Source organism: Corythoichthys intestinalis, chromosome 21, assembly GCF_030265065.1.
Source record: "Corythoichthys intestinalis isolate RoL2023-P3 chromosome 21, ASM3026506v1, whole genome shotgun sequence".
NCBI classification, from domain to species: domain Eukaryota; kingdom Metazoa; phylum Chordata; class Actinopteri; order Syngnathiformes; family Syngnathidae; genus Corythoichthys; species Corythoichthys intestinalis.
Genome location: NC_080415.1, coordinates 37,914,879 through 37,938,923, shown reverse-complemented (window position 1 = coordinate 37,938,923; position 24,045 = coordinate 37,914,879). Strand labels below are relative to the sequence as shown.

At 38.7% G+C, this 24,045-nt stretch overlaps 1 protein-coding gene across 3 annotated transcripts; it reads left to right on the top strand.

The window, feature by feature from the left end:
* The first annotated feature begins 2,911 nt into the window (after nt 1–2,911).
* Nucleotides 2,912–23,392, top strand: csnk1db (casein kinase 1, delta b). Of its 3 annotated transcripts, none has more exons than XM_057825702.1 (10): nt 2,912–3,423; nt 5,952–6,062; nt 7,548–7,696; nt 10,050–10,278; nt 10,366–10,536; nt 13,835–13,983; nt 15,643–15,811; nt 15,894–16,027; nt 17,898–17,968; nt 20,250–23,392. In XM_057825702.1, exons 1-9 carry the CDS (start codon nt 3,348–3,350, stop codon nt 17,928–17,930), a joined length of 1,221 nt encoding a protein of 406 aa, XP_057681685.1. In that variant the 5' UTR covers nt 2,912–3,347; the 3' UTR covers nt 17,931–17,968; nt 20,250–23,392. The 3 variants fall into 3 exon arrangements, with proteins under 3 accessions (XP_057681685.1, XP_057681684.1, XP_057681683.1); XM_057825701.1 differs by lacking the exon at nt 17,898–17,968 and having other exon boundaries at nt 2,917–3,101; nt 3,175–3,423; XM_057825700.1 differs by lacking the exon at nt 17,898–17,968 and having other exon boundaries at nt 2,917–3,423.
* Nucleotides 23,393–24,045: the final 653 nt, after the last annotated feature.

Sequence of the window (24,045 nt, the reverse complement as noted above, 5' to 3'; positions counted from 1 at the left end):
CTAGAAGTACAATGGCAGTCTGTTAGTGAATGTAGCTAGCGGCCGCCTGATGTAAACGGAGCTTTTCCATTGAAAATTCTTGTGAATAAATGCTTAAATCCACAAATTCTTAATAGATATTAACGTAAAACAGTCTTGATTCATGGTTTAAAAAAAAAAAAACGTGAAGTTAGTGTTTATTTTACGTGAATATGTTGAAGTGCATTGCTAGTCTGTTAGTGAATGTAGCTAGTGGCTGCCTGATGTAAACAGAGCTTTTCCGGTGAAAATTCTTGTGAATAAATGCTTAAATCCACAAATTCGTTATAGATATTAACGTAAAACAGTCTCAATTCTTGGTTTAAAAAAAAAAAAAAAAAACGTGCAGTTAGCGTTTATTTTACGTAAATATGTAGAAGTACAATGCTAGTCTGTTAGTGAATGCAGCTAGCAGCCGCCTGATGTAAACAGAGCTTTTCCGGTGAAAATTCTTGTGAATAAATGCTTAAGTCCCCGAATTCTTTATAGATATAGACGTAAAACGGTCTCGATTCTTGGTTAAAAGCAAAAAACCCAACCCATCCTCGTTTAAAACTTTCGACTACTTTGCACATATCCCTTCATTCACTGCAGGCTTTGGTCTAAAAAATGTTTGAATACATTAAATTGCAGGTCGTAACATAAAAAAATGGGCTTAAAGCCGAGACGGGTGAATGCTTTTGCAAGGTGCTTCATATTTAACCACCTAGCGGCTATCAAAACTCCTTTTGGATGGGAAAGGTTCCATCTGGTATCAGTCGATTACCTTAAATAAACAGATACTTGGCTCAAACGGGCTTTACAAGGTAGGCCTGGGTAACCATAAGAGCTATATACAAACACATAACAAAATACATTAACAATATCTTTACTTACCTTCCAATGGCATTTATTTTAAATTTAATTTTGGAGTGCCATATGATGTTTTTGTTGTTGTTGGGTGAAAAGCAATCAAAGTTTCTTATCTTCATAACTTTTCTGTAAATGGGGTAGTGATACATTTGGTGATGAGGCCCTAGCCATGTATCAATCATCTATCCATGTTAGATTGGTCAGTTGCCGTTTATTAATCACAATCAGAGAGCTTCCTCAAACCCACCGGTTATTATAATAAATAATAATAATGGGAGATTGTTTTATTTATTGTAATGTCAGGTTTTTCTTTGTTTTATTAGTTAAACCTGTTGAGAAACTAATTGCTGACTGTGTACTGCAAGTCCCATCTGTGGATATGTGGGCAATTGCCCGTTTTGTGCCAAGTATAGCCTTAAAAAAAATTGTAAGTTGTTGTCATAACATTTATACTATGGATATTACCTGAAATTGTGTCTTGTAAATTCCACCGCATGGTAAGTGGGCATTTGCATGGTGTTTTCAGCATCATTTTCTGCGTATGTTCCGGGACCTGTGCCCGTTGCATCATCCCTGCCCTGTGATATGTACTTTGCGTTCCGGCACCTTATGATTTACAAATTAAGCACTTGGTGGTACTCACAACTCCCAGAGGTTTCTGAACGTAACCTTATAGCTGCTCTGTCATTGGCTATTACCGAGAATTCCTGGCATTCAATTGGCTAAGATGGATTTCTACTATATGTGTATGTTTATGTGTTTATTCTAGCATCCTCTTCATTTGCCTCTCGTGTTCCAACATTCTTTACATGAATGTATCAACTTTTATTTTTTTATTCTTGTTTTTATTTTTTTACATGACACACAATTCTACTTTTATGTTTAATGTGCAATAATTTAATTGTAACATGATTTGTCACATGTTTTGATGCATATTTATGCATTTTAAAAGACTGATGTCTGAAGTTTGGGGTGTTGGAACAAATTAGGGCATTTACATGTCTCTACTTACAGAATTTTCCGGTTACGAAAGTACTTCCAGGACCAATTAATTTCGTAAGTAGAGGTACCACTATATATCCCTTTACAAATACCAGAAAGCGCCTCAAAGTGCTTTTACAACAAAGCAAAATCTATGTAATTCATGATCAATAAAAGGCAGGAAAATACTATACAATAAGACTGAGAAAAACAAAAATAATCTGTCATGCTAAAAGTCACTACAGCAAATAAAACAGAAAAATTCGAACACATTACAAACCTATAGTCCTGTAAACCTGAGTCTAAATAAGTGGGTCTTAATTATTGATTATTATTTTTCAATAAGTAATTGTGTGGATTTGAGATCTAAATATAAAACATACCTGCATTGGCCTCAATTAAAGTCATATAAAACTGCTAAGAAAACACACTGATTGATTTGAATAGCTTTAAAGAGTACGATTTGCCTGTTTGGATGTAATCTAACTTTTTTTTCCCACTATTAACTATTTCTTTTGTCGAATTATTCCTAGATTAACTCCAACAAACTGCGTTAAACCTTTAATCCTACGGGATCTGAACGCAACACAAGCAGGACGTGCAGAACGCTGCTGTACACGTGCGAGACTGTTATCCAATCTGAGGAACAACAGTTTAGCCATGTGAGAGGCCTCTATCGTCATGCTGATTGGCTGTTTTGGAACCAATGACAAAAATCGCCACCAGCTGACGTACGGTCAGCCAATCAGAAAAAAGCAATCAACGTCTGTGGCACAGATTTGGGCAGAACCAACATGGGCGTGTGATGCCGCCGTTCTTTTGCCCATGCAAGGCAAGGCGCTTGGATAGGGAGATCAGCTTCTTCGAGTTGCAAGGAAATTCGTATTTACTAACAAATTATTTGTAAATAAACGCACCTTGCCGAATATTCACGTTCTGTGTTTGAACTAAAAAATAATATAAAGAGAGATTAATAAACCACTTGGAAATTTGTTTTTGGCATAATGTTTATGATGATTATAATGAGCTAATTTGTAGCGGATGAATAATATTTTGCGGTGCATATTAAGTGGAGCACTTGCAATATCTGCTCGTGGTTGCTAGGGGAAGTGACGTCACGGACCAACCCATTCTCACGACGGAGAAAAAAAAAACTAGCATAACGATTTAGCGGAGCCGAACGAGAACTGACCAAGAGTTGAAATCCGTTTCAATCCTCTCTTTTTGGGGACAAAAATGAAATCTCAAAGGTAGAGAACATAAACTAGGTATATTACCCTTTCGATTGATACCAAAATTATATGTCTTTTTTTTCCGGACAAGCAAATAAGGGATGGTGAATTTTGGATCGTACAGAAGAAACCGATTCCGGGGAGAAAAGAATTGAGAATTGCTGGCTTGTCAACCACTTGACGAAGGTGGTAAAATTAACAATAGGTGGAAATTTAAGTGTATTAAAGACGAGGAAAAGTTGAATTTACATAGCCAGCGACAAAATGGAACTTAGAGTCGGGAACCGATACAGACTCGGCAGAAAAATCGGAAGTGGTTCGTTTGGGGACATCTATTTAGGTAAGTCATATATACTTAAATGTTTGTATTATCTACTATTTGATTAACGTTGGTTATTTTGTGTTATCACATAGTATCGCTGGCAGGTGTATAAAGAGCTATCGTCATTAGCACAGGACTTAACCTTTGTGTTAGTAGCAGCCACTTTTTAGCTAGCATCTGATTATGATATCATTGGAATCTATTGGACTCCTATTATATGCTAATGTTAGTTATACGTGTTCGTAAAAAATGCTAAGTGAGTTGAATAGTCGTGTTAATGTTTTAATTGTAGAACACATTTGGAAAATGCTATCTGTTAGCCTGTTTTACTCGAATATATTACGTAAAATGTCAATGGGTTGTCAATGATGCATACTTCAGGGTTGTGTCAAGATGAGCCGAGAAGACCCACCCTTAAGTTCCTGTTGTTTACTCGTTGCTACAAGCTTCTCGTTTTCTAGCGAGTCGCTCGACATACAGTTGGCGTAGTTACACAATACAAACCCCCCTAACCCGTCACCACCAGAAAGGCCATAGGCAAGTCTCATCTTTCTCCCTCAGCTGCTGGAAACCAGAGCGATTCAGTTCGTTGACTCATATTGCTAAGGAAGGATGTTTACATTAGTCATTTTCGGGCAAAAAAGTTAAGTGGAGTTGAAGTTGCCCCCCCCATCAGACGCAAATTTACATAAAAAATGTCAATCGTTTGTGCTACATTAGTGCTTGTTTGTGCTGTAAAAAGTTTTGTTTGTGCTGCTATCGTTTTTAAGATATTTACAATTCTTTTAACGGTCAAGCTGCGGTCAACTAGCCCCCCATTTTGTTTAAGAAATAGCTTAATATGGTGTCTATCGTTTAAGTTTCGTTTGTGCTGTTATCGTTTTTGAGTTATTGGGATTAGTGCTGCAACGATTAATCGATTAACTCGAGTGTTCGATTCGAATAAAAGATTCGAATTCAATTTTGCTGCTTCGAGTATTCGTTTAATTGAAGTGGCGTTGTAATGGTTTGTTTTGAAAGTGTTTGCATTTAGTTGTATTGCTTTGGGTGGATACACTGCCCTCTAGTCTGCTTCAGTTATCATGGCTGAATCCAGCTGCTCCCTGTTAAGACCAACATGTTTTTTTCAAATGCATTTGTAATTTAGTTTATAGGTATATTTAGCCATTTTTTGTGGACATATGTGTTTGAACCATTTGTTAAGAGCATGGGAAAAAAAGTTAGCATTTTATAGCATTTAAGCTAGCAGACTTTTACTATGTAAGTTAGCCAACTGTTCTTTTGTTGTACATAGTAGATCTTTTTTTTTTTAATACCGTTTGAGGCTCAGCTCAGGTATTTTAATTTTTTATGTTCCTTATCCGATTATTCAAACTAAGTAGTTCATCGATAATCAACTACTAAAATAATCGATAGCTGCAGCCCTAATTGAGATTTTGATTTTGAGTGACGATATCACGCAGCACCCCCCCCCCCCCCTCCAGGTATTGCAAAATGGACTCGAAATGTTGCTATTCGTTAATGCTTCGATTATAGGCAAGACATCTACAGGCCTACGTCTGCAACACCAAATCCCGCAATCAGCTCTTCAGGACAGTCCAGAACAAATGGCGGGACGTCCTGTATTATCATAACACCCGATAACAAAAACAACTCTAAGCTTGATAGCTCGGCTCCTCTCAGACGTCAACCTCCCACCTCAGTTGCCTCAGTAACCATGACCCAGCGACGAAAGGTGACGCACAAATTTGACCCCCCAAACCTGCAACAGAAGAATTATGCTAGATAACACCCAGGCACACTGTTCGTCCGGCCCACCGTACCGTAGACTTCAAAAAGACTGAACATTCCGATGTGCCTGGTGTTTTGCTGACCCTGGATTCAGAATTGCCTCTCTGTCAGGGACCTATTTGCTGTTTGATCGCTGTCGACCTGAATAAATTGCCAACTTGTGTTCGAAGCCTTCTTCCAGCTTTCAAAATGGAGTCAGTACAAGGGGTTAAGACTAAGGCGAACGCGCGGAGTTTGGCATTTTGGCCGGGTTGCTGGGATTACGCCAGCCCGGGTCGTTGGAGCTGCGCCAGCGCGGGTCCGGCGGTTCGGCTGGCGTGATTCCGGCAATCTGGCTAAAACGACAGATTCCTTTCATGTTGAGATATTCATTTTGAGTGATGACGCCAAAGTCATGGCTGATGGAGCGTACCAACTCTCTTAATAACAGGGGTGTCCAAACAACTAGCGTAAACATAGCACAAACAAATGGCACCTCATTGGATTTCAAGAACAGATTTCAACTGGGATGGCTGGCAGTGAGTCATCACGTTTATCGCTGCCAGCCCCCCCCCCCCCCCCCCCCCCCCCCGCTCAAAATGGATTGAGCATTTTTCTCGCCGGCAATGGCAGCCAATGAGTTAATAGATTAAAACAAATAGCATTTCCGATCACAAAATGAAGATGTCCTGAATTTACAGCCTTTTGTTCAAATTCTTTTATGTTGATGAAAATGTTGGGAATTCACAAATGTCTTTTTTTATTTGTTTTTTTAGGCACAGATATTTCTGTGGGCGAAGAAGTTGCCATTAAGTTGGAATGCGTGAAGACCAAGCACCCCCAGCTTCACATTGAAAGCAAGATCTACAAAATGATGCAAGGAGGAGGTAAATTTGCAAGAGTGTCTTAATTTGTGTTTTGGAAATGGCAATTGAACCAAGTGCAACATACCCAATAATTTTGAAGTTAAATGATGGGAGAAATTTAGAGGGACTGTTTTTTTTTTTTTTTTTTTATAATGCCTATGTGGAAGAAAGATGACTTCTCATTCAATTCAAATGTGAGAAGTTGTGTTTATGAGCGACAGCTAACTTTGTCAACATTTACTTCCACTGCCAATATAAACTGCTCCCTAGATTCTTCTGTTTTCATTGCAGATTTCAAAATAAAACTAAGAAACTGTTAAGAAAAAAATTATGACAAGAATCGAGATAAACAGTTTAAATTTGTTTTTTTAATGATCCATTTACTAGACCAGACCACCCAGCATGTAATGGCAAGTTTATTAGTCATTTAAAGTACTAAAATGTACATCATGCAACAAAACATTGCATCTCATCCCTTAAAATACCTTAATTTCCTGACTTTTTTCCCCAAAATTTACTCGTAAAATCATGGGTGCGCGTTATTCACGAGTACAGGGATGGAGACAGAAAAAATTCATCATGATTCATGTTCCATTGTAAGCATGGACCAGCACAATATTACCTAGTCTGAACGACAGTAATATAATAATCAAGTTTCATGTGGTAAATAATTGTTTTCATGATATTTTTCACATCTAATTAAATTAAAATGTTGGTTTTTTTTTTGTACTATTCATTTATTATTTTCGAGTACATTTTTCTTACCTTTGCGTTGTAACATGCTTGCACACGGCGATGTTGTCTTGAAGAGAACGTATACGGCGATCCTTTTCGTATAAATGTTGACCGTGTGGCGAGCTAGGACAGGAGTCTGAAGAAGAGTGTCGAACCACTGAGCCAAGCCATGTTGTTTTATTTACATTGACACTCGCAAAGTAACAACGTATGTCTTGCATGCAAATCGCGGGACATTTGTTTACTTCCAGCTTTTCCCTTAACTAAACTCTTCCCCCCGGGAACTACACAACTTGCCAACAATAGTTCCGCTGGTAAATTCTGTTAAAACTCGCTACAACGCCTTACTTTGTGAAAATTATTAATCGTATACTGTGAGCAATTTTACCACAGAAAATTAATATTCTGTTTTTTTGTTTTTTTTTTTAATATTTGACAAAAGGATTAAAAAATGCTGCAACCGCGTACTTTATAAAAGTTCGAGACACGAGACTCATATTTGCTAAAATTAGGGTGCGCTTTATACACGGGTACAAGAATTTTCCCTAGATTTTACAGGTAAAGTTGGGGTGCGCGTTATACATGGGTGCGCCTTATATTCGGGAAATTACGGTAAACTGTGCAATATCAGATTGTGATATGTTGAGTGTTCCAATGAATCTAAAATGTTAATATTTTTATGTTTCCCTCTTTATTTAAAAACCCATTCTTTTTTTTCTTTTTTTTTTTTTTTTCTTTTTTATTTTATTTTATTTTTTTTTTTTTTTGTAGTGGGTATTCCAACTATAAAATGGTGTGGAGCAGAAGGTGACTATAATGTCATGGTGATGGAGCTGCTGGGACCCAGTCTGGAGGATCTCTTCAATTTTTGCTCCCGCAAGTTTAGCCTCAAGACGGTCCTTCTTCTCGCTGATCAAATGGTGAGATGACCGTTATGTCTTCCGCTATACAATTTTGTCTTATTTTTTCCTGTTGCTTTCTTTGTTATTAGTATATAACGTATATAATAGTGTGTTCACAGTTTGACAGTGACAAATTAATAAATGTCAGTTTTAAGAAGAACTATTGTGTGATCAGTGTTATCAGAGGGTACTGTAACTTTCGCACTATAAGGTGCACCTGACTATAGTACACCCACCAAATTTGACACAAAAATGAATTTTTTTCATAAATAAGCCACACTGGACTATAAGCTGCAGCTGTCCTCACTGTATTATGGGATATTTACACCAAAAGATATTAACAGTCAGAGGCGTGCAAAATTTCCGATTCTTAGATTGTTCGCGATTCGGCCGTGGAAGATTCGAGAACGATTCACAAACATCCAAATTCAGATTATTGAATTATACCAGGTAAAGCGGAAATAAAACACAGTCAGCGCGGTCCTCAGGACGCAATGAGAAACGGACCGAGAGTAAATATCATGTTCAACTCATGCTGCTAGATAAAAGAAAAAACAATAATACCTGACTGCGGCCGTGCTACAAATATACGGCAACATACGGCTATGGTAGATATCACATACTGTATATCTAGAACTAGATGTGAAATGACTGACAAAGGCCCTGTTAGATCATATACCAAAAACTAGATTGCGAAATGACAGACTTTCCCGCGCTAGTAAACAGGCGCCATCTTAAAGCAGTAGACTTCTCTAGAAGGCTCTGTTGTAGCGAACCTAATTACTTTTTACCAAAAAGAAAAAAATCGGCAAAATCTTGACTTGAATCTATCTTTAAATGATGAAACCGTTTTAAAACTTTCACGTCGAAAGTAAACAAGAAGGGAAATTATGGAATAACGGGAGCAATTTTAACAACTTTAACGGTTGATTCACAACATTAAATTAATTGAATGTAGTTTAAAGCTGTCGATACAGAATGGGGACTTGAGTATTTTATTTACGGTTTTTAACGGTTAACTTGATACTGATTTTTGAACAATTTTGGAACTAGTGTACAAAAAATTAAAAGGGGGAGGGGGGTTGTGGTGCATCAATAATCGATTTATAATTTATCGGAGCCTCTGAATCGTAATTGAATCGTTAGGTTCCCAAAGATTCCCACCTCTATTAACGGTTGATTCACAACATTAAATTAATTGAATGTAGTTTAAAGCTGCTGATACAGAATGGGGACTTGAGTATTTTATTTACTGTTTTTGACTGTTAACTTGATACTAAAATAGTAGTTTCGTTTAGCCTGAGAGGATTTTTGACCAATTTTGGAATAATGTGCAAAACATTAAAAGCAGGGGGGTGCATCAATAATCGATTTATAATCGAATCGGAGCCTCTGAATCGTAATCGAATCGTTAGGGGCCCAAAGATTCCCACCTCTACTTATGACGCCACTGTCAAATAAAGTGTTACCTATTAACCCAAATAAATCTCACTGGAGTATAAGCTGCAGGATTCAAAATGAGGGGGAAAAATAGCGGCTTACAGTCCGAAAATTGCGGTAACTCAAATTTGAAATTCTTTTTTTTATTGGAACCATCCAATTTTTATTGACATGCATAAATGCCTAAAATTTAACTGATGATTTTCAAACAAGGACTAACACTTAAATGCCAAAAACACGACGGCCATTGTAACAATTTTTGGCAATTAACCCAATGTATCACATGCTGCTTTTTGTAAGTGATTATTGACACCAATTAATCTTTTCTTAAACGATCTACTGTAAAAGTTTTCACCTATGCTGGAAGTGACCAGCCAATCTACATTGACTGAGCTGTTTCCATGACGGCTTTTGCACATACTCTCTCGCCGACAGACAATACTGCAGGTGTGCGAAATTCTTCTGTGGACCATGCTTGAACAAGTTGTGGGAAAAATGATATTGCATAACCCTACTTGACAGCATGTATATCTGCAAAACATAGTTTTTAATATCAAAACAAGGCTCAAGAGAGCAACGATCTCACAATATGGCAATGCAGTGCTACCTGGACATACGATCGCATTGACATCCGACATAAAATTGAACTCGTCATTTGTCTTGACATATTTGTATGACATAATCGGTCTATCTCTAGTTCAACGAAAAAATGATTGTCTTAACTCTCATTGCCTGCCATTGACAATGATAGACATCCAATTCGTTTAAACTGGGAGGACACGTTCATTCGCCTCTCCTAGTCAAAACGAATTGGGACGTCTAGCACCATCAATTGCCGCCAATAATAATTTTTTGCTAGCAACCTGTTGGTTCCTTCCTCTCCACATCATAATATTGTCACACCGTTAATTTTCATGTTTCTTCAATTCAGATCAGTCGCATCGAGTACATCCACTCCAAGAACTTCATCCACAGAGATGTGAAGCCAGATAACTTTTTGATGGGGCTGGGCAAAAAGGGCAATTTGGTCTACATTATTGACTTTGGCCTGGCTAAGAAATATCGCGACGCCCGCACTCACCAGCACATCCCCTACCGCGAGAACAAGAACCTGACAGGAACCGCACGATACGCATCAATCAACACCCATCTGGGGATCGGTACGTACCGGTGGAATCGACTTGTGTGAACATGCTCGTGCTTGTCCGGGAAGAAATTAGAGGTTTAACATTGTTTTCTTCTTACAGAGCAGTCCAGGCGTGATGACTTGGAGTCCTTGGGCTATGTTCTTATGTATTTTAATTTGGGCTCCCTGCCTTGGCAAGGCCTCAAGGCTGCCACCAAGAGGCAAAAGTACGAACGGATTAGTGAGAAGAAAATGTCCACCCCCATTGAGGTTCTATGCAAAGGATACCCTTGTGAGTAAACCTCGAACCATTTCAAGTAGTTTTATCTAGGAGTCGATCGATATGGGGTTTTCAAAGGCTGATACCGATACCAATTGGGAAAAAAAAAAAAAATCAGCCGGTCTAAAGTCCATGTTGTAAGCTGATATTTGAGCCTCATATGTTTTTTTTTTTTTTAAACAGGTAGATTATGAAAGGTAATTGAAACATTCATTATATAAGTGTCTACATTAGAGGATCAAGTTTTCTTCTGCTAGTTTCTTTTATAACACTAGCCATTACGTGGTGCAAAATCTCAATTAACAAAGATCATCACCCAAAAAGATGAACATAAGATAGTCTATTATATTGGCGATATACACTGCTGGCCAAAAGTATTGGCACCCCTGCAATTCTGTCAGATAGTGCCGAATTTCTCCTAGAAAATGATTGCAATTGTAAATGCTTTTGTAGTAATGTCTTCATTTATTTTGCTTGCAATGAAAAAATACAAAATAGAATGGAAAAAAAATACATTTATCATTTTACACAAAACTACAAAAATGGGCCAGACAAAAGTATTGGCACCCTCAGCTTATACTTGGTAGCACAACCTTAAGACAAAATAACTGCAAACAACCACTTCCGGTATCCATCAGTGAGTTTCTTACAATGTTCTGCTGGAATTTGAGACCATTCTTCTTTGGCCAACTGCTCCAGATCTCTGAGATTTGAAGGCTGCCTTCTCCAAACTGCCATTTTCAGATCTCTCCACAGGTGGTATTCAGGTCTGGAATCATTGCTGGCCACTTAAGAAGTCTCCAGTGGTTTCTCTCAAACCATTTTGTAGTGCTTTTTGAAGTGTGTTTTTGGTCATTGTCCTGCTGGAAGACCCATGACCTCTGAGGGAGACCCAGCTTTCTCACACAGGGCACTACATTATGCTGAAAAATTTGTTGGTAGTCTTCAGACTTCAAAATGCCATGCACATGGTCAAGCAGTCCAGTGCCGTAGGTAGTAAAACAACCCCAAAACATCAGGGAACCGCCGCCATGTTTGTGGGGACGGTGTTATTTTCTTTGAAGGCCTCGTTCTTTTCCCCTGTAAATTCTATGTTGATGCCTTTTCCCAAAAATCTCTACTTTTGTCTCATCTGACCAGAGAATATTCTTCCAAAACGTTTTTTTTTTTTTTTTTGGCTTTCTCAGGTAAGTTTTGGCAAACTCCAGCCTGGCTTTTTTATGTTTCTGGGTCAGAAGTGGGGTCTTCCTGGGTATCGTACCATAGAGTCCCTTTTCATTCAGACGCCGACGGATAGTACGGGTTGATACTGCTGTACCCTCGGACTGCAGGACAGCTTGAACTTGTTTGGATGTTAGTCGAAGTTCTTTATCCACCATCCACACAATCTTTCGGTGAACTCTCTCAATTTTCTTTTCCGTCCACATCTAGGGAAGTTAGCCACAGTGCCATGGGCTTTACACTTATGGATGACACTGCACACGGTAGACACAGGAACATTCAGGTCTTTGGAGATCGACTTGTAGCCATGCTTAATCACAATTTTGCTTCTCAAGTCCTCAGACAGTTCTTTGGTCTTCTTTCTCTTCTCCATGCTCAATGTGGTCGGGGGCGGCCGTGGCACAGTTGGTAGCTGGAGTTGTCCTTGGACCGAAGGGTCAGTGGTTCAATTCCCGGCTACGACTGCCCACTGTCGAAGTGCCCTTGGGCAAAGCACTGAACCCTGATTTGCCTCCAATGGGTTGACAGCGCCTTGCATGGCAGCAGCCCCATTGGTGTGTGAATGTGTGCGTGAATGGGTAAATGTGTGCTATTGTAAAGCGTTTTGGGCATGGTACCCATGCAGATAAATGCGCTATATAAGTATTTACCATTTACTCACAAGGACACAGGTCAGAGGTTGAGTCAACTTCAATCCATTTTAACTGGCTGCAAGTGTGATTTAGTTATTGCCACCAACCGTTATGTGCTACACGTAAGTAACAGGTGCTGTTAATCACACAAATTAGAGAAGCATCACATGATTTTTCAAAGGGTGCCAATTTCTTTAGTCCGGCCCATTTTTGGGGTTTTGTGTAAAATAATAATGATTTTTTTATTTTTTTTTTCCATTCTCTTTTCTGTTTTTTCATTGCAAGCAAAATAAATGAAGATAATACTGCCAAAGAATTTGTGATTGCAATCATTTTCTGGGTGAAATTCAGTATTATCTGACAGAATTGCAGGGGTGCCAATACTTTTGGCCAGCACTGTATAATGAAAAAAATCTTATATTTACAATTGAGAAGTTATACATATATATGTTATAATTTCAAGAATTTATACAAGTTTAAGGTGAAGAAGGTCCTAAAAATTAACTGTTTATCAAAATAGTTGTCGATTAATTTGCTAATTGATTAATTGTTGCACCTCTAAACTCGAGTAATTTGATTACAAAAGAGCTTCAAATCTTCAGGGATTCGTTTATTTAGAGTGGCATTGTTATGGGTTGTTTTTAAAGTTTGCATTTAGTTGTATTGATTTGGGTGGATACACTGGCTTCTAGTGGCAACAGTGATAAAGACAACTCATCTAACATGGCTGGACCCTGCTGCTCCCTGTTAAGACCAACATAAAGTTGTCGAAGTTTTTGTTTGAGCTTATATGATTGTTTATGCATTCGTAATTTAGTTTAGAGGTGTACATAGCATTTTTTTTTAGGGATAAGAGAATGGTTTGTGAAGCGCATTGTAACAAAAACAAAAAAATTAAAACATTTTATAGCATTTAAGCTAGCGGACTTTCACTTTGCAAGTCAGCCAATTGTTCTTTTGTTGGACTTTGATGCTCATTATTTTGTATACCCTTTGAGGCTAAACTCAAGGATGTTAATTTGTTTTTAAATGTATTTGTTGCTGTTGTGAAATGAAAGTGCAATTCAGCGTGGTTTAAAAAACACTTGGGAATTTTTTAATTTTGTAATTGCATTTAATGCTCTTTTGAAAGTGTAATTTTCGCAAGCCTTTGTTTTACAACTCCTAAAATTATTACAACACATTAAATGTAAGTAATTGATAGATTAATCGACTACTTATATAATCAACAGCTGCAGCCCTAAACATGTGTTCTTCCATTATGTTGGCGATCGGGCGATGTTGAAAAAGCTGGCCGACATATCGGTTGCCCTTTATAAGAAAGATCGGGACTCAAACAGTATATTGCCCGATCTTGAAAAAAGTCCACATATCGGCATGTCGACCTTTGGTTTTCTCTCCTTTTGTGATTATTTATTCGATCCATGAGGCTCACAGAATTTCGTGTGTCTTCACAGCTGAATTTGCCACCTACCTGAATTTTTGCCGTTCCCTGCGCTTCGACGACAAGCCTGACTACTCGTACCTACGGCAGCTTTTCCGGAATCTTTTTCACAGACAGGGATTCTCTTATGACTATGTGTTTGACTGGAATATGCTCAAATTTGTGAGTATGACCTCATCCACACGATTGCAACATTTTATCAATAACATTTTGGGCTATCACGATATATCAGCTTTTTGATATATTGTCACATCCCTAGTACTTTTAGATGCCATTTAGCACGAGCCTCAGCTGGTTCATTGTTAAAAACTATATCATTGTCCCGACCAAATATGTTTGCACCAGCGTTCGAGTCAGTGTCCTGGCTTTATGGATCTGCCGATACCCCGGCAATTTATACTTGTAGGCTTTAATAAGCCACAATTTTTCTCTTTTACTAAAATATGTTACTAGAAACACATATTATTGCCATTGATTTAAAAATCTATAATATTTAGTACATGTTTTGACCTACGGAGGGCGCCATGTTTTACATGCGCAATGCACGCTGGGGGTGATGACTGGGAGGATTGCTGTGCTAGCTAGCAAGCAACGCTAGTATGACGACCGGCATGATTTTGTCACATTCTGCTGCTGGTCAGATTGTTTTGTTACAGAGATATGGGATGAGTGCACAACGTCATGTCTGCATCCAATTTCAGCTCATCAGCAGTGTCTTTAAATCGATCCTAGACGGCTTGCCTAGATATTGACTTGCTGCCATTTGACAGTTTTGCTCGTTTTATGAAATATCGACAGTGCTGTCCTGCTCATCACTTTTCCGCTTGGGTTCAAATTGGAAGGGCAGAACAGACACATGTTTACATGGAAGTACGACAGCGCTGCCCAGTGACGTCACGGCCCGAAGTGCATTGCGTCGTCAACAACAATGGCGACCTACGTACTAGTTAAACTAATTTTTCAAATTTTATAAAAACGAAAACATTGAGGGGTTTGAATTAGGGCTGTCAAAATTATCGCGTTAATGGGAGGTAATTAATTTTTTTAATTAATCACGTTAAAATATTTGACTCAAATAACGCACATGACCCGCTCAAACAGATTAAAATGACAGTCATGTTAATTTGTTACTTGTTTTTTTGGTGTTTTTTTGTCCTCTGCTGGCGCTTGGGTGCGACTGATTTTATGGGTTTCAGCACCATCCATGAGCATTGTGTAATTATTGACATCAACAATGGCGAGCTAGTAGTTTATTTTTTGTTTGAAAATTTTACAAATTTTATTACAACGAAAACGTTAAGAGGGGTTTTAATATAAACTTTCTATAACTTGTACTAACATTTATCTTTTAAGAACAACAAGTGTTTCTAGCCATGGCTCGCTTTAACAGAATGTTGATAATGTTAATGCCATCTTGTTTATTTATTGTTATAATAAACAAATACAGTACATATGTACAGTATGTTGCATGTATATATAGTCGTCTTGGGTCTTATCGTTCCGTTCCAACAATAATTTACAGAAAAATATGGCATATTTTATACATGGTTTGAATTGCTGTTAATTACGATAATTAATTTTTAAGCTGTGATTAACTCGGTTAAAAATTTTAATCGTTTGACAGCCCTTGTTTGAATATCAAATTATTATAGCTCATACTAATATGTATCTTTTAAGAAGTACAAGTCTTTCTGTCCGTGCTCGTTATCATGAGCCTTGTATTGCAAATCATATCTTTAGGTACCCAGAGGCTTCCACACCGGATTATCAATAAATATAGTGTCGTTATAACCTTGTTTTGATGCCGATTGTTCTTAACAGGGAGCCAACCGTGCAGCAGAGGAAGCAGAACGAGAGCGCCGTGACCGAGAGGACAGGCTGAGACATGGCAGGAACCCGGCCACTAGAGGAGTTCCCGCAGCATCGGGACGGCCTCGGGGAGCCCAAGATCGAGCCCCGCCCACACCGCTCACGCCCACTTCACACACAGGTTCGTAATGGAAGCGCTGAAGCCATTTTTTACGTAATGTTTGGGATTAGTTTGAAGTTCCCTCCCTCACTATTATCGCCAGCTTCCCCACGTCAAGCATCCGGTATGGAACGGGAGCGAAAAGTCAGCATGCGACTGCACCGCGACGCCCCCGTCAACGTTTCCTCTTCAGATCTCACCGGACGACAAGACACCTCGCGCATGTCCACCTCACAGGTAAAATAGGCTCCATTTCATTTCTGTTCACGATCATTTTCAGAGGCCCGATTTTAATGCCGACTCTCCCCATGTTTCCTGCAAGACATAAGAAGGTTATCTTCACCTTTGTTTGAGAACTAACCATGAAGCAAACAATGGGTGCCTGCTGCGAATAGTGGCACGGGTTAGGGATGTCCCCGATCCAATCATGAAATCGGGCCCGCAAGATAGCATTTTTTTGCAATTGCGTGTATTTATTTTTAATGTGACAGCTTTGTTCAGCTTTTGGAAGGAAAAAAAGACATTTGGATGTGCTTTTTTTGACATCCTTAAAATATTTCCAATTAGGGCTGCAGCCATCGATTATTTTAGTTAGTGATGCACGATAATACATTTTTTCAACCGATATCGATAACCGATAATTTCCTGCCCCTTCCACCCGATAACCGATAATGTCACGCCGATAATTTTTTTCAAATATGTATGTAAAATTTTAAAGTATACAAAGATCAAATGTTACTGTGCAAAAATGTAATTTAGGGCTATTTTTTTTTCCCACATCAAATGTGAACAAGTTGTAAATTCCAACATCTAAACAATGGCAATGACATTGTGTAATGGTAAGCTTTTGGCAACAATTACTTGGAGAGGAAACACCCAAGTTGCACAAAAATGCCTTAAAACTAAGCCATCCCTAACATATATCAAATTACTACACTGAAAAAAAACATCTACTTAAAACTAGCAGAATTGGACAAAACTGTTGATTGCGCACATTTGGAGGCTAAATCAAGTATATAATTATCGGATTGCATTATCGGTTGAATTTGGTTTTATCTGGATTATCAGTGTGACGTCATAATTGCCATTATCGGCCGATAATTATCGGTGACCGATATTATCGTGCATCTCTAATTTTAGTAGTCGATTAATCCATGAACTAGTTAGTTCAAGTAATCAGATAAGGGACATGAAAAATCAAAATACCCAAGCTGAGCCTCAAACAGTATCAAAAAATAAGGATCTATGTACAACAAAAGAACAATTGGCTAACTTACATAGCAAAAGTCTGCTAGCTTAACACTATAAAACGCTCACTTTTTCTTTTTTTTTTTATAAACAATGCTCTAACAAATGGTTCAGACACATATTCCCACAAAAAAACGGCTAAATATACCTATAAACTAAATGACGAATGAATAAAAAAAAAAAAACATTAGCTCAAACAAAAGCTTGGCTTATGTTGGTCCTAACATGGAACAGCTGGATTCATCCATGTGAAATGAGGCAGACTATCGGGCTGTGTATCCACCCAAATCAATAAAACTAAATGCAAACAATTTCAAAATAAACCATTACAATGCCACTTTAATTAAACGAATACTCGAAGCAGCAAAGTTTAATTCAAATCTATTTTTTCGAATCGAATACTCGAGTTAATCGATTAATCGTTACAGCACTATTTCCAATGTTGGGAAGCGGTATCGGGAGATCCTTAAAGTCAGGTGACTCGGACTCGCATGCAAAAATATGTGATCGGGACATCCCTAGCACGGGTCACTGCTTTGTGCGCTTTAGATTACCGTGGATCGCCACTGGGTGAAAGCTTGTAAAAGGGAACCAAAAAATGCATGTCATGCAAGTGAATTAAATACACAAGTCTCTGAATGGTGTCTGCTGCTTAACAAACGTTAATGAAACTCTTGTCAGGAAAATATAGTAGACTCTTCCCCAGGCCCATTATTATGGTCAGTACTTCTAGTGGTGCAGCACCTTGTATTTTTTAAGTGCTGCTTTTAAGTCTTGTTTGACAAGTAGCGAAGTTGGTACATGACAAGGTTTCTGACTTGACATATTGGGCCTTGTCTCTCCCTTCCCCCAACCTCAGAATAGCATTCCTTACGAACATCACGCCAAGTAGACGCTCGCCACATACTTGTGTGACCGTGGCAACGCTGGGTGAGTCGCACACCCCTGTAAGCACAAGGAATGCATTGATCCAACTTCCAGTTCTACCCTACTGCTTTAAATGGATTCTCCCGGTTTGTTTTACACCTAAATATCTGAGAGCAAGACAGGTAAAAATGCGTAAATTATCATTTTTAGTAAGCGTAATTAAACTCGTCCGGTGTCGATGAAGCAACCAATAAATGGTTGTCTGCCCGATAGATATGAAGTTGCAGTCTTGAGAACTGGGCTGGATAATGCATCACAGTGTGCACCGTAGTCTAAGAATGTAACTCCCCCCTCATTGCCTACTCAGACCCTGAAAATAAAGCCCTTTTTGAACAGCTTTGTCTTTGTGGCTTGTTGCTCGCACCATTGGTTGCCACCTACATCAATGGCACGCATACAACTCACTGCTCCAAAGCAAGCAACCTTTACCCAACCCTTCCAGTGTGGCTTGGTGCACTCGTGGGTTTCTGATGTTGTTTTTACCTGCCGAAATCTGCGTTCCCGCATCTCCTCTGATTTTCTACCCCTTAACCCTTGCACGAGACGAAGCTACTTTTTTTTTTTTTTTTTTTTTTTTTCTTGCATCTTAGCTTGAAGCTTGCTCATGGCTTTGGCTGAAAGCACACCTCCCAGTTGTTCCAACACAAAGTGCTCTGTGTCCGTGTGTTATAAGTAGCGTTGCACTGATACGGGACTAAAATGACGTCATCGGTATCGGGGAGTGACAGTTTTTCGAAAAGGTGTTATATCGCGATACTACGGAGCCCCTAATGGGACATTGAGAGAAATACAATAGATTTAAGCAAAAACAATCTGGTGCCCACCAGATAGTTTCTGGTGCGCAGTAGAAACAATCTGGTAAATATTAGCATTATATAGCATTTAAGCTAGCCGACTTTTGCGACGCAAGTTAGCCATTTGCAGCAATTGGCTAACTTGCGTAGCAAGCGTCAGCTAGCTTAAGTGTTATATGGCTGAATGCTACAATGCAACAATTGGCTAACTTGTGCAGCAAAAGTCCGCTGTGCATGCTAACTGGCTAATTGGCTAACTTGCGTAGCAAAAGTCCGCTATGCAAGTAAGCCAATTGTTGTAAACATTAGCATTGTACAGAGTTTAAGCTAGCGACAATGCAGCAATTGGCTAGAGCACCAGATTCTTTCTGTTAGCATTTATGATAGCGGACTTTTGCTAAGAAAGTAAGTCAATTGTTGTAAAAATTAGCATTATATAGCATTTAAGCTTGTGGACTTCTGCTACACAAGTTAACCAATTGTTGCATTGTTGCAATTGGCTAACTTGCATAGCAAAAGTCCACTAGCTTAAATGCTATATAATTCTAAGGTTTACCAGAGAGTTTCTGGTGCGCACTAGAAACGATCTTGTGGGCACCAGATTGTTTCTGGTAGCATGTAAGCTAGCAGACTTTTGCTATACAAGGAAGCCAATTCTGTATTGTAAAGCGCTTTGAGCGCCTTGAAAAGTGGAGAAGCGCTATACAAGTATAACACTATTTACCATTTGTAAACATTAGCATTTTAAAGAATTTAAAGCTAGCGGACTTCTGCTACGTAAGTTAGTTAATCATTGCATTGTTGCATTATACTTTAGCGTTATACAGCATTTAAGCTATCTGACTATCTAAGCTCTATTTAAGCTAGCTGACCTTTGTAGCGGACCAAAAGTCCGCTAGCTTAAATGCTATATAATGCTAATGTTTACAACAATTGGCTAACTTGCATAGCAAAAGTCCACTAGCTTAAATGCTACTAGAAACAATCTGGTGCCCACAAGATTGTTTATAGTGCGCACCAGAAACTGTCTGGTAAACATTAGCATTATATAGCATTTAAGATAGAGGACTTTTGCTATGCAAGTTAGCTAATAGTTGTAAAAATTGGCATTAGCCAATTGCAACAATGCAACAATTGGCTAACTTGCGTAGCAAAAGTCCGTTAGCCTAAATGCTATATGGCTGAATGCAACAATTGCTAGGGCAGCAGATTGTTTCTGGTAGCATTTAAGCTAGTGTACTTTTGCTATGCAAGTAAACCAATTGTTGCAATTGGCTACCTTGCATAGCAAAAATCCGCTAGCTTAAATGCTATATAATGCTAATGTTTGCAACAATTGGCTAGTGACTAGTGGAAAATTTTGCACACATCTTTTTAAAACATTGCGATCCACGATAATAGTAATGTAAACCAGGGATAGGTGGCTGGGTATTTTTTTTTAATTTGTATTTTTATCGCTCTACTAATGCGCAGTCTCTCATTTCCTCTAGATGGTGTCAAGCGCACTGCCTGCCGGTCTCCATCCTCTCGCTCCTCGGTGAGCCAGTCCCTCTGAGACACAGACACTAATAGTACAGTACTACCGCCGCTCTGAATTACTACTGCAACAGCTACCGTGGGAAGCCACCTCACTTCAACCAGCTAAACTGGAAGTGCTTTCTTACTGACTGCTCTCAGTACTGTCAATTTAAGGTGTTCTCTATTCGCCCTTCACCAGCCTGGCCCCCTTTTTTGTTGTCGTCTCAGTCAGAGTCTTGGACGTTTTTCTGTCCACTTTTGCAGGAGATATCTGGACAACTTGTACTGATCCTCCCCAATCTAATCACCGTTTTTCTAAGCATGTCTTCAGACAATGATTGTGTCCATGGCCATCATGGTTACTTCCAGGTCCTTGTCACCGGCTCAACTGATGGCTCAATGTTTTTACTGTCTCATCATGGGAATAAATATAAGTGGTGTTGCACCGGTATGGTACCGATACGGCACTAAAATGTTTTCATCTTATCAGTGAGTGCTAAGAAATAACGCGTTGATGTCACATCCGTGAAGTTGGCCCTCCATCAGATGCAAATTCATATAAAAATAATGTCCATCATTTGTGCTTGTTTGTACTGTAATCATTTTTAGGATATTTACAATTCTTTTATAGGTCAATCTGAGGTCAACCAGCCCCCCATTTTGTTTAAAAATGACTGAAGATGGTGCCGTTTGGTTATGCTACATTTGCGCTTTAAAAAAAAAATGTTTGTGCTGCTATCGTTTTATAGATATTGATATATTAATTTCGAGTGTTGACATCAACAAACCGGCGAGCGGAGGGGTTGAGAGAATGCAACAGGGCCAAGAACGAACGAGAACGAAAAATGGGTATTTTCCATGTAGCAAAATGGATTTTTCCATGTGGCAAAATGGATTTTTCCATGTGAACATTTTTTTGCCATGTGGCAAAATGGACTTTGACATGTGGCAAAATGGACTTTGACATGTGGCAAAATGGATTTTGCCATGTGAAATTTTTTTTGCCATGTGGCAAAATGGACTTTGACATGTGGCATTTTTTTTGTCACCTGGCAAAATGGATTATGACATGTAGCAAAATGGGTTTTGCCATGTGGCATTTTTTTGCCATATGGCAAAATTGATTGTGCCACCTGGCATTTTTCTTGCCACGTGGCAAAATGGATTTTGCCATGTGGCATTTTTTTCTGCCATGTGGCAAAGTTGATAGTGCCATGTGGCATTTTTTTCTGCAATGTGGCAAAATTGTTTTGGCATTTTTTTTGCCTTGTGGCAAAATGGATTTTGCCATGTGGCATTTTTTTCTGCCATGTGGCAGAATTGATAGTGCCATGTGGCATTTTTTTCTGTCATGTGGCAAAATTGATTGTGCCATCTGGCTTTTCTTTTTTTTTTTTTTTTGCCATGTGGCAAAATTGATTTTGGCATGTGTTTTTATTTTTATTTTTTTTATTTTTTTTTGCCATGAGGCATTTTTTTGCAATGTGGCATTGTTTTTTGCCTTGTGGCAAAATGGATTTTTGCCATGTGGCATTTTTTCTTCCATGTGGAAAAAATTGATTGTGCCATGTGGGATTTTTTTTTTTTTTTGTTTGGGGCAAAATGGATTTTGCCATGTGACAAAAACAATGCTACATTGCAAAAAAATGCCTCATGGCAAAAAAAAATGCCACATGGCAAAATCCATATTTCCACATGGCAAAATACCACCTTTGGTTCTCACTGTCTGAGATTGAGCGGCACAGAGTAGATTTTGTTTTTTGCTTGCTCAATAAATTTTTCTGTGCTCACAATCCATTATTGCTCGCTAATGGTGGCAGCAATATAACACCATACATTTTGGAATAAATGGGGGCTGTGTGACGTCATCACTTGAAATTAATATCTCAATATCTATAAAATGATAGCAGCCCAAACTAAATTTTTTACTGCATAGACAATTGACACAATTTTTAGCCATTTTTAATCAAAATGGGGTGCCGGTTGACATCAGATTAACCTATAAATTAATTTTAAATGTCTTAAAAACGATAGCAACACAAACAAACCTGTTTACAGCACAAACGAATGACATTTTTATAGAAATTTGCATCCGATGGAGGGAGCCAACAACACGGAGGTGTTGATGCCATGCATTATTTACTCTTTGATAGCTACTTTCCAACAGCCAGTTGCCCTACCCAAGATGGCCACCGTAAAAAAAACAAAAAAAGAGCACTTGTTGCTCTTTCCAATACGACAATAGATGTCCAATCATGTCACGTCCAGTCATCCTTCTGTAAATTTCAATGACTTGATCACTAGTAGACGTTCAAACCTGCCAATTAGTTTATCACTAATAGACGTCCAATCAATTTACAGTATTGACATTGGCAGATACCACATGGCCAGTTATCAAAATCTGTATCAGAGGCCAAAAAATTGTATCGGTGCAACACTAATATGTCCAAATTTGGTATTATGTAGTTTCAGGGTGTGTGTAAATGAATACATACACGCACACACACAGTGAATGTACCAAACATACTTTGGTATTACAGACACAAGAAGCTTAATATCTTTTTAATTTGATGCATTTTTGTTGTCCACGGTGCAGTGTCCAGCGGGCCTTTGCCTTTCTTAGTGCTGAAAAAAAAACTGCACTTGAGGAAAGTTAGCCTCATTTGACACTTCTGACCCGATTTCTATTCGCTGTGTACAGATAAAACATTTTGCTCTGTCTTTGTAATGTTTGAAGCTGTGAAATACTTGCAATGTAGATGTGTAAATAGTTTTGTTTTTCATCTTCCGAGTTAGGAACGGCATTCTTTGGAAGCTTGGGTTTAGCAGGCCGGCTTCAGCAAGGTTAGGCAGCCATAATTGTGTGTAGCGTGTACTTGTTGTGTGTGTATCTGATCACCGAATCCCCACACACTTTTTTTTTTTTTTGTCTCAGAGCAGTGCTAGTCACAGCCACTGTACTGAATGTGGCCAAGTCTTTTACATACATTTGGCTGTCAGGGGTACTTGTCAGTATGAGAGGTGAGTTTTTTCTTATCCGTTTCAATTATGCAATTTGCTATGTAAGGGGCAAAGTTTGTTTTTGCATGCTTCTCAAGCTGAATGTTTTTTTTTGGGGGGGGGGGGGGGGGGGGCTTGTTACCCCCAATTTGGAGTAGATTGTCTCAGACGTCTGGCGTGGAATAGGTAGGTTTGTTGAAATAATGTCATTCTTTTATGCTGTCTGCCCCCTAGTTTTGGATTTGGACACTTCTTTGGTTAGGCGGTCGAAGACAATAAGTTACTGGGCCAGCAACGTTTGTTCTCACGTTTATATTTGTGTACTTAAATTGTAAATAAATAACTCCTTGTAAACTTTGTGAGCCTTTATTGTCTCCAAAAGCACTTTTGAATTAATGCCGGTAACTCTAAAATGAGGCGTTTGCGCATCTACTTCTTCAACCTTTAATTTACTGTACACTAGGGGTGTGGTAATATACAGTGGTATGGAAAAAGTATGTGAAACTTTTGGAATTTCTCACATTTCCGCATAAAATCACCATCAAATGTGATCTGATCTTTGTCAAAATTACACAGATGAAAAAACAGTGCTTTAACTAAAACAACCTAAACATTTATAGGATTTCATATTTTAATGAGGATAGTATGCAAACAATGACAGAAGGGGGAAAAATAAGTAAGTGAACCATCACATTTAATATTTTGTGGCCCCCCCCTTTGGCAGCAATTACTTTAACCAGACGCTTCCTGTAGCTGCAGATCAGTCTG